At 43.1% G+C, this 12,500-nt stretch overlaps 1 protein-coding gene across 1 annotated transcript in view; it reads left to right on the plus strand.

The window, feature by feature from the left end:
• LOC143285641 (uncharacterized) overlaps nt 1-7,498 on the plus strand; it is a 29,377-nt gene extending 21,879 nt beyond the window's left edge. The window contains exons 6-9 of the mRNA XM_076593037.1: nt 832-870; nt 4,269-4,367; nt 5,104-5,820; nt 7,024-7,498. Of these exons, the coding sequence (XP_076449152.1) occupies nt 832-870; nt 4,269-4,367; nt 5,104-5,820; nt 7,024-7,344 (1,176 nt within the window). The 3' untranslated portion in view covers nt 7,345-7,498. The remainder of the gene's footprint in view (nt 1-831; nt 871-4,268; nt 4,368-5,103; nt 5,821-7,023) is intronic.
• The last annotated feature ends 5,002 nt before the right edge of the window (nt 7,499-12,500 follow it).

The raw sequence follows: 12,500 nt of genomic DNA on the forward strand, positions 1-12,500 counted from the left end.
GACTTCCGCTGATTTTGAACTGCCGACCCCCACTTCCTTGATTGAGGGGAGGGGTGGGCAGGACGTTAGTGCCAATGTATTGGTCAGGGCAGTCCAACACTCCGACAGAGGATGTTCAGCGCTGTTGTCAGGATGTCCACTGCGATACTGGGTGATCTCCAGACAAATGCCGAATAAAGACGTCTTGCTTCAGGTTACTTATAACTAGCCGCCACTTGTCAACAGTGAATTATCTGTTCCTCTTAATTATAACAATCATCATTATGATAGAAATGATAATGATCCAAATAATGATAATAATATCATTTATTTTCAGTCTAATATCATTATCTTAGATGAACAGACAATAAATAAATAAACGAACTTCCCCTCTGTCGCCAGTGGTATGATGTATTAGGAAATTTGAGCCTGTGTTCATCTTTTTAAAATCGTTGACAGGTTGGCTTTCTTTTGTAAAATGACACAATAAAACAACAAAACGTTATCATGTAAGAATATGGAATTATTTTTTTTTACAGTAAATGACTAGTATAACTGTACGGCAGTTTTTTTAGCTTAATAAAGCATATCCAGACGCTGCTAAATATTACTTAATTTATCAATGACAAGGATAACTTTGCGCCGCTTTCTGACTTAGCATTATATTCTAGACATTATATGTGCATATACGCTTAACCCAAATTCATGCTTAAGAATCACATTAGCTGTTTGTTAAATAGTTTTACGAGCAACACTAAGAAGATATTATTCAGCATAAACAGATTGTTGTGCAAGATGCACAATGTTTTCTCTGTGTGTCTGTCTCTATTAATTTTTTGTTCTATTTGCCAGATCCAGGACTCCAGCTCCACAACTCCGACAAACAGAAACGTATGTACATAAAAAGATACTGACAACAGTTCACAACTCATCATTTCTGCATTGAAAATCGCATTGTCAGCTGTCTTAGTGTTACTGTTAAGCTCAAATCTTGGGGCTATATTGTATTCAGATTATTCAACTGGACTTGAAGGCCAACAGCAATTTCTAACAATGGACAATGTAATCAACTAGTGTTAAAAGAAACAGCTCAGTGAAATGCAAACACTGACGATACAAATACGAAACGATACGCCCTGAGCAATTGATTCAGTTTACCCAGATTAATTCCTGTGAGTTCATTTGCATCAGACCCAAAACGACTCCCCTTCGCTGTGAACCATTTGTTTTCTTTGTGCTCAGGTAGTTATATATCAGAATGGTGTGTGTGTGTGTGTCTCTGTGTGTGTGCACACGGACTTATTCAAAAAGAGTAATTTTTAAACACAAATTAGCGACTCGTCCCGTTTATGAAGACTTTTTCTTAATTGCAAACAAACTTTCTAAATCTCAATATTCTAAGGGGAAAGATTAATTGCGTGTGTGTTTCTCCAGAGTCAAGCGCTGAGCTAAAAGAATAACGAAACCACGCTTAACTTATGAGCCACCACTGATAGAAATATAGTTCCTGGTAGTTTTTGTTACTGTTCTTTTATCAATCTACTTACACACAAGCACTGTTTTCCTCACAACGTATTTGTGACGAATGCAGGTAATGTAACTTCTGACGGGCGCAATAGCCGAGTGGTTAAAGCGTTGGTTGGACTTTCAATCTGAGGGTCCCGGGTTCGAATCACGGTGACGGCGCCTGGTGGGTAAAGGGTGGGGATTTTTACGATCTCCCAGGTCAACATATGTGCAGACCTGCTAGTGCCTGAACCCCCTTCGTGTGTAAATGCATGCAGAAGATCAAATACGCACGTTAAAGATCCTGTAATCCATGTCAGCGTTCGGTGGGTTATGGAAACAAGAACATACCCAGCATGCACACCCCCGAAAGCGGAGTATGGCTGCCTACATGGCGGGGTAAAAACGGTCATGCACGTAAAAGCCCACTCGTGTACATGCGAGTGAACGTGGGAGTTGCAGCCCACGAACGCAGAAGAAGAAGAAGAAGAAATGTAACTTCTGTCATCTTAAAATACACTTCGCAATGATATACAAAAAACGTAATGACGAGGAATAAAGATAGAACTGATGGACAGTCAACTGTATGCCTTATATAACCACAGCATTGCCCGCTGTGGATTCGTCGGGTATCTCAGTGAGGAAGTATGCGTCTCTCTCTATGGCATGTGATCCACAGCACCACTAAGATTTTGGTGGTATTCTCATTATAACAAGGAAAATTCACAATTAAATGACTTCCCAAAGCTGCCCGTCAAGGATGAAGCAAAGAATATAAAGAAAACAAAACAACAAAATATATTGCGAAAGAAAAAGGAATGATATAACTCAGTGAATAACCCACAAATAATTTACCTTTGCACCCTGTGCTTGGAAATCCGAAAAGGATGCAAAGGAGGTCACAAAACATGCGTGTTCAGCTCAGCTCAACTGTTTACACAAGCATTGTCAGGAAAAACACGTTCTGACACATGGAAAGTGTTGTGCAAAGAAGTCGTTACTGGTTGACCTAATTAAGTCAAAAAAACATTTAAAAACCCTTCCGTTACTGGGATATAACTTTGTGAAGATGTATAGAAAAAGACAATACGGAGAAAACGGAGAGAAAAGGTTGAAGGACGATATAAACCCCTCAAAGACAGCAATTCGGGCCAAACCCCTCAAAGAGCAATTCGGGCCAAACCCCTCAAAGAGCAATTCGGGCCAAACCCCTCAAAGAGCAATTCGGGCCAAACCCCTCAAAGACAGCAATTCGGGCCAAACCCCTCAAAGAGCAATTCGGGCCAAACCCCTCAAAGACAGACAGCAATTCGGGCCAAACCCCTCAAAGAGCAATTCGGGCCAAACCCCTGAAAGAACAATTCGGGCCAAACCCCTCAAAGACAGCAATTCGGGCCAAACCCCTCAAAGACAGCAATTCGGGCCAAACCCCTCAAAGAACAATTCGGGCCAAACCCCTCAAAGAGAGCAATTCGGGCCAAACCCCTCAAAGAACAATTCGGGCCAAACCCCTCAAAGACAGCAATTCGGGCCAAACCCCTCAAAGACAGCAATTCGGACCATCTGAATTGTCCATGGGTAAGAGTTTCAGTTTCAGTAGCTCAAGGATGCGTCACTGCGTTCGGACAAATCCATATACGCTACACCACATCTGCCAAGCAGATGCCTGACCAGCAGCGTAACCCAACGCGCTTAGTCAGGCCTTGAGGGAAAAAAAAAAGAAAAAAAAGGGGGGTGAATAAATAATAGATAAATAGAAAAGAAAAAAAAACAACTACTACCACTACTACTAATATGTATAAGGCGCAAAAACTTGATGAAATCAACTAGAAGCGTACATAAATAAATAAATAAACAAATAAATATATAAATAATAATCATAATATAAAAAAGTAGTAGTAGTAATAATAATAATAATAATAAATAAATAAATAAATAAAAAAGACAACAATGATGATAAATAAGCAAATAAATATAAAACACGGAGACACACATTCACACATACACCCAAATATGCATAACAGATATGCACCAAACATGCAGTTTCACAGATATGAAAGCACAGTCAAATACACATAAACGTACATGAGCCCCAACACACACACACACACACACACACACATTACCCTGCACCTCCTGTACCCCCCCCCCCCCCCACACACACACACACACTCATACACACACACACACACACACACACACACAGATGAACACTTACTTGTACAAGTACACACACACATACGCCCACATCCCCCCCCCCTCCCCCCGTTGTACAGATTATTCAGCTAGATTTGAAGGCAAGCTGCGTGCACACGTGTGTGTGTGTTTGTGTGTGTAAGTAGCATACACATCTAAACATAAGCATTACCGAGGGAATTCTAAAGTCACGCTCCCCACCCCTCCCTCAACGCATATCTAGATTTGAAGGCCAGCTGCGTGCACACGTGTGTGTGTTTGTGTGTGTAAGTAGCATACACATCTAAACATAAGCATTACCGAGGGAATTCTAAAGTCACGCTCCCCACCCCTCCCTCAACGCATATCAGTTTTAATGGTTGGATATTAAACCAAGACTTTTTCTATGCCTCATCCCCTTCCTAATGGAAAATGATGACATAAGTGTCTGGGTTTATCAATATCTCTCTGTCTCTCGATATATATATATATAATATATATATATATATGTGTGTGTGTGTGTGTGTGTGTGTGTGTGTGTGTGTGTGTGTGTGTATTACTTTATTTAGTTGTTGGTTTTTTTATTCGTGTTTTTATCATGCCAACAGCAGCAGCTGCTGCAGAGGTTTGCCAGTCGCTGTGATCACGTGAAGAAGGAATGTCAGGCCAGGCCACAAGTGTACTACGGCCAGAAGGAATCCACGATGGTAAGCAGCTGTTGTTTAGGTATCTCGTGTTCCCACATTCCACGGTGCAGCTAAAACAGCAGGAACATCAACAGTAATAATAACAACAACAACAACAACAACACAACAAACAACCTTCGTGTGAACATGGATAACAGAACCACAAGCACAACATACACAGATAAGGTGTTATACTAGGTATCATGGCATACCATAACCTACATAACGCACACACACGCAACAACAAAAACTGGAGAAAAAAAAAACCCAAACAGGTAACAGGTTTGAACAACCATGAACTGAGGTGGTATATAAAGGGGATTTAGAATTAATGAGTGTACAGGATAGAAAGTGGAAAGATATAAAGCTCCTTGCATTGGCCAGGCGCATATAGAGGGCAGTCACAGAGGGTTTTCTATTGATGTATTATGAAGAAATGAAGAAAAGATAAGAAGACAGTGCAGTGGAATGTTTGGCAGCTGACTCTGGGTGACACATTGAATGTGAACACGAGACCTGCACCTGGGAAACTGACCGGCTAATGCTGGGTCAGTCTGTTTATGCAGGTCACGCGGACCACTCAGACGGACCACTCAGACAACACGCATTGTATTGGCTGCAAGCAAATTGCCACAGGAATAGCATAAACAGAATAACTTTGTGTTTGTTGCTAGGTGTTCAATGGAAAATTTGCTCACACATGCAGCCGACAGCCAGGGAAGTGGACTACAATGTTTCTGGCCTTGTCTGTTGACAGAATAGTGAGGATAATTTCCTTCTGGACGACGTGCATCACGTACTCTATTGTTTCATCCCTAAAAACGGCTGCAGCTTCTGGAAGAGAGTCTTCGCCATCATCGATGGCAGTCTCCAGGGAAAGAGCGTCTTCAACCTGTCCAGCACGGGCATACACAGGGCAGCGAAATCGTTTGACACACTGGCCAGGGGGCACAGGTCGCTGTTCACCATGTACTATCATCTGCAGGCTTCCAAGAAAGTCGTCTTTGTACGTGACCCCTACGAGCGGCTCTTCTCTGGCTACGTCGATAAATTGTTTGCCCCATGTACAATGACACATACTGAGAAAAACATCATACAATACAGTCGAAACTCATGGAAGAAAGAGACAATATGTAATCGTGGGGTAAATTTCACAGAATTTCTGCTGTATGTGACCAATGAGCGGTCTATCTCCGTCAACAATCACTTCGGTCAACAGTACACCATTTGTCACCCTTGCCACATTGACTATGACTTCATTGGCAAACTGGAAACGTTCCACGAAGATGCCACCGTCGTCTTGCAGGAAGCAGTCCATCTGGATCCTTCCGTGGTCTGGGGGCCGGAGGATCAGTTTGAGGAGAACAGTGACATCAACATTTTGGAGGACATGGTTCAAAGGACGTGGGGAAGTTGTGGCGGCAGCTGTTTGCCCCTGTACAATGTCATGCTTCGTTTGTGGATCGTGTTTCAGGTTGGTCTTCTGTCTTCCTCTGTCTCTCGTTCTCCCCTGGTCTGGCTCTGACTTTCTCTTCCTCTGTTACCCCCTCGCCGCCCCCCACCCTCTCTCTCTCTCTCTCCTCACTGTCTCTGTCTAATTATGTTGGAAAGTTACTCACTTTGCCAACCTTCCCACTTCCCCATGTATGTGAATGCATGAAACACATTTAACCATTTGTTGTGTTTAAGTGGAACAATACCAGACAGTGCCCATAGGCGGTCAGTATGATAATCTGCAGGGGAAGAAAAGGAATTCTTGATAGCAAGTCCCTTGGGTAAAAACTGGACACTGCCTCACAAGCTGAACACAGCATGCGACAGCTGTTTCGCACTTTGTGATGCTCTTCGTGTTCGGTACCAGCTTCTGAGTGCCGCCCTGAGAGAAACACTCTCACACAAGCAAAGAGAAACACCCCACAGCTCGGCAAGGACCTTTCTTTCTGTCTCTCAGCTTCGCCTTTCTACCCCTGAAGCAATGTTATCAGGCCTTCATACTTGACAATGTAATTAGACCAACATATTTAACAATGTAATCAGGCCTTCATACTTGACAATGTAATTTGACCAACATATTTAGCAATGTTATCAGGCCTTCACACTTGACAATGTAATTAGACCAACATATTTAGCAATGTTATCAGGCCTTCACACTTGACAATGTAATTAGACCAACATATTTAGCAATGTAATCAGGCCTTCATACTTGACACTGTAATTAGACCAACATATTTAGCAATGTTATCAGGCCTTCACACTTGACACTGTAATTAGACCAACATATTTAGCAATGTTATCAGGCCTTCACACTTGACAATGTAATTAGACCAACATATTTAGCAATGTAATCAGGCCTTCATACTTGACAATGTAATTAGACCAACATATTTAGCAATGTTATCAGGCCTTCACACTTGACAATGTAATTAGACCAACATATTTAGCAATGTTATCAGGCCTTCACACTTGACAATGTAATTAGACCAACATATTTAGCAATGTTATCAGGCCTTCACACTTGACAATGTAATTAGACCAACATATTTAGCGATGTAATCAGGCCTTCATACTTGACAATGTAATTAGACCAACATCTTTAGCGATGTAATCAGGTCGACACACTGTGAGTGGCACGACCTCACAGACTGAGGATGACCGTCACCACTCTGTTTACACACAGGTCCGTGGCTTCCTGTCCGTGAAGCACGGGTTCCCACTGTCCAGAGAAGAAGCTGGCCAGATGACCAAGGAGCAGTTCCAGGCCTTGGTCCTTAACACCTACAAGCAGTCCGGGGACAGAGGAATTGTGAAGCAGCAGCGGCAGCAGGCTTTAGAGGAAGCTTTCCGAAGTGTACCTCTGGACCTAATGGACAGGGTGGAGCGATACATCGACAGTGACTGTCGTCTGTTTGGTTATGAGTGCTCCCCCACCACCCGCTTCCACTTGGACTCTCCCAGGCCCCGCCCCATGTTCCATATGGATGAGGCTTTGGTGGTTTGATTGACAGCTCATTCGGGCTTACTGTGGGGAGAGTTTATTCTGAACACAGACTGACACAACAACGTCGTTCATACAGAGAATAGACACAACAACGTCGTTCATACAGAGAATAGACACAACAACGTCGTTCATACAGAACACAGACACAACAACGTCGTTCATACAGAACACAGACACAACAACGTCGTTCATACAGAACACAGACAGACACAACAACGTCGTTCATACAGAACACAGACAGACACAACAACGTCGTTCATACAGAACACAGACAGACACAACAACGTCGTTCATACAGAGAATAGACACAACAACGTCGTTCATACAGAACACAGACAGACACAACAACGTCGTTCATACAGAACACAGACACAACAACGTCGTTCATACAGAACACAGACAGACACAACAACGTCGTTCATACAGAACACACACAGACACAACAACGTCGTTCATACAGAGAATAGACACAACAACGTCGTTCATACAGAACACAGACAGACACAACAACGTCGTTCATACAGAGAATAGACACAACAACGTCGTTCATACAGAACACAGACAGACACAACAACGTCGTTCATACAGAGAATAGACACAACAACGTCGTTCATACAGAACACAGACAGACACAACAACGTCGTTCATACAGAACACAGACACAACAACGTCGTTCATACAGAACACAGACACAACAACGTCGTTCATACAGAACACAGACAGACACAACAACGTCGTTCATACAGAACACAGACAGACACAACAACGTCGTTCATACAGAACACAGACACAACAACGTCGTTCATACAGAACACAGACACAACAACGTCGTTCATACAGAACATAGACACAACAACGTCGTTCATACAGAACACAGACAGACACAACAACGTCGTTCATACAGAACACAGACAGACACAACAACGTCGTTCATACAGAACACAGACACAACAACGTCGTTCATACAGAACATAGACACAACAACGTCGTTCATACAGAACACAGACAGACACAACAACGTCGTTCATACAGAACACAGACAGACACAACAACGTCGTTCATACAGAACACAGACACAACAACGTCGTTCATACAGAACACAGACAGACACAACAACGTCGTTCATACAGAACACAGACACAACAACGTTGTTCATACAGAACACACACAGACACAACAACGTCGTTCATACAGAACACAGACACAACAACGTCGTTCATACAGAACACAGACAGACACAACAACGTCGTTCATACAGAACACAGACACAACAACGTCGTTCATACAGAACACACACAGACACAACAACGTCGTTCATACAGAACACAGACAGACACAACAACGTCGTTCATACAGAACACAGACAGACACAACAACGTCGTTCATACAGAACACAGACAGACACAACAACGTCGTTCATACAGAACACACACAGACACAACAACGTCGTTCATACAGAACACACACAGACACAACAACGTCGTTCATACAGAGAATAGACACAACAACGTCGTTCATACAGAGAATAGACACAACAACGTCGTTCATATAGAACACACACAGACACAACAACGTCGTTCATACAGAACACAGACACAACAACGTCGTTCATACAGAACACAGACAGACACAACAACGTCGTTCATACAGAACACAGACAGACACAACAACGTCGTTCATACAGAACACAGACACAACAACGTCGTTCATACAGAACACAGACACAACAACGTCGTTCATACAGAACATAGACACAACAACGTCGTTCATACAGAACACAGACAGACACAACAACGTCGTTCATACAGAACACAGACAGACACAACAACGTCGTTCATACAGAACACAGACACAACAACGTCGTTCATACAGAACATAGACACAACAACGTCGTTCATACAGAACACAGACAGACACAACAACGTCGTTCATACAGAACACAGACAGACACAACAACGTCGTTCATACAGAACACAGACACAACAACGTCGTTCATACAGAACACAGACAGACACAACAACGTCGTTCATACAGAACACAGACACAACAACGTTGTTCATACAGAACACACACAGACACAACAACGTCGTTCATACAGAACACAGACACAACAACGTCGTTCATACAGAACACAGACAGACACAACAACGTCGTTCATACAGAACACAGACACAACAACGTCGTTCATACAGAACACACACAGACACAACAACGTCGTTCATACAGAACACAGACAGACACAACAACGTCGTTCATACAGAACACAGACAGACACAACAACGTCGTTCATACAGAACACAGACAGACACAACAACGTCGTTCATACAGAACACACACAGACACAACAACGTCGTTCATACAGAACACACACAGACACAACAACGTCGTTCATACAGAGAATAGACACAACAACGTCGTTCATACAGAGAATAGACACAACAACGTCGTTCATATAGAACACACACAGACACAACAACGTCGTTCATACAGAACACAGACACAACAACGTCGTTCATACAGAACACAGACAGACACAACAACGTCGTTCATACAGAACACAGACAGACACAACAACGTCGTTCATACAGAACACAGACACAACAACGTCGTTCATACAGAACACAGACACAACAACGTCGTTCATACAGAACACAGACAGACACAACAACGTTGTTCATACAGAACACACACAGACACAACAACGTCGTTCATACAGAAGACACACAGACACAACAACGTCGTTCATACAGAACACAGACACAACAACGTCGTTCATACAGAACACAGACAGACACAACAACGTCGTTCATACAGAACACACACAGACACAACAACGTCGTTCATATAGAACACACACAGACACAACAACGTCGTTCATACAGAAGACACACAGACACAACAACGTCGTTCATACAGAACACAGACACAACAACGTCGTTCATACAGAACACAGACAGACACAACAACGTCGTTCATACAGAACACAGACAGACACAACAACGTCGTTCATACAGAACACAGACAGACACAACAACGTCGTTCATACAGAACACACACAGACACAACAACGTCGTTCATACAGAACACAGACAGACACAACAACGTCGTTCATACAGAACACAGACAGACACAACAACGTCGTTCATATAGAACACAGACAGACACAACAACGTCGTTCATACAGAACACAGACACATCAACGTCGTTCATACAGAACACAGACACAACAACGTCGTTCATACAGAACACAGACACAACAACGTCGTTCATACAGAACACAAACAGACACAACAACGTCGTTCATATAGAACACAGACACAACAACGTCGTTCATACAGAACACAGACAGACACAACAACGTCGTTCATACAGAACACAGACACAACAACGTCGTTCATACAGAACACACACAGACACAACAACGTCGTTCATACAGAACACACACAGACACAACAACGTCGTTCATACAGAGAATAGACACATCAACGTCGTTCATACAGAACACAGACACAACAACGTCGCTCATACAGAGAATAGACACAACAACGTCGCTCATACAGAACACAGACAGACACAACAACGTCGTTCATACAGAACACAGACACAACAACGTCGCTCATACAGAGAATAGACACAACAACGTCGTTCATACAGAACACAGACACAACAACGTCGCTCATACAGAACACAGACACAACAACGTCACTCATACAGAACACAGACACAACAACGTCGTTCATACAGAACACAGACAGACACAACAACGTCGTTCATACAGAGAATAGACACATCAACGTCGTTCATACAGAACACAGACACAACAACGTCGCTCATACAGAGAATAGACACAACAACGTCGCTCATACAGAACACAGACACAACAACGTCGCTCATACAGAACACAGACACAACAACGTCGTTCATACAGAACACAGACACAACAACGTCGTTCATACAGAACACAGACACAACAACGTCGCTCATACAGAACACAGACACAACAACGTCGCTCATACAGAACACAGACACAACAACGTCGTTCATACAGAACACAGACACAACAACGTCGTTCATACAGAACACAGACAGACACAACAACGTCGTTCATACAGAACACAGACACAACAACGTCGTTCATACAGAACACAGACACAACAACGTCGTTCATACAGAACACACACAGACACAACAACGTCGTTCATACAGAACACAGACACAACAACGTCGTTCATACAGAACACAGACACAACAACGTCGTTCATACAGAGAATAGACAGACAAAGCATTGTCGTTCATAACAAATCAACTCCGACAAAAAAAAATGTCTTCCTCAGAGTCGCGAGTTCAGCCCGTTAAACCAGCCAGTCCACAACCCCACCTCCACCCCACCCCCCACACAAACCTTATTCTCCACCTACACCCTCCCCATCCTCCTTTCCATCCCCATTCCCCCAACCACCACCACCCCCTATGCCCCACCCCCCATAAAAGAAAACGCGAATGCCTCAGCACTTAGTTATTTTTTTCCTCCGTATTTCCCCCATTAAATCATTCACGTGCTCCTCACGTTATCAAATGACTTTCCTCCCACTTCTCCCGCCCAACCACTTGTACATGTCATTGGCAGTACAGAATATGATATAATAGTGATGGCCTAGTGGTAACGCGTCCGCCAAGGAAGCGAGAGAATCTGAGCGCACTGGTTCGAATCACAGCACAGTCGCCAGTATTTTCTCCCCCTCCACTAGACTTTGAGTGGTGGTCTGGACGCTAGTCATTCGGATGAGATGATAAACCGAGGTAACGTGTGCAGCATGCACTTAAGAACCCACGGCAAAAAAAAGGGGGTGTCCCTGGCAAACTGCTGTAGAAAAATCCACTTCGAAAGGAAAACAAATAAAAGAAAAATTGCATGCAGGAACAAAAATGGGTGGCGCTCTCAGCGTAGCGACGCGCTCTTCGTGGGGAGAGCATCCCGAATTTCACACAGAGAAATCTGTTGTGATAAAAAATGAGTAATACAATACAATACAATACAATACAAGACAATACAATACAAGATAGAAACCACATGTGACAAGATTTTTTTATGTTGTTATTTGAGGGGGGAGGGGGATGTTTGTTTAAAACTGTGCGAAAACCTGGGCAAAAGATGA

This window comes from Babylonia areolata, chromosome 9 (genome assembly GCF_041734735.1).
Source record: "Babylonia areolata isolate BAREFJ2019XMU chromosome 9, ASM4173473v1, whole genome shotgun sequence".
In the NCBI taxonomy this organism is placed as follows: Eukaryota; Metazoa; Mollusca; class Gastropoda; order Neogastropoda; family Buccinidae; genus Babylonia; species Babylonia areolata.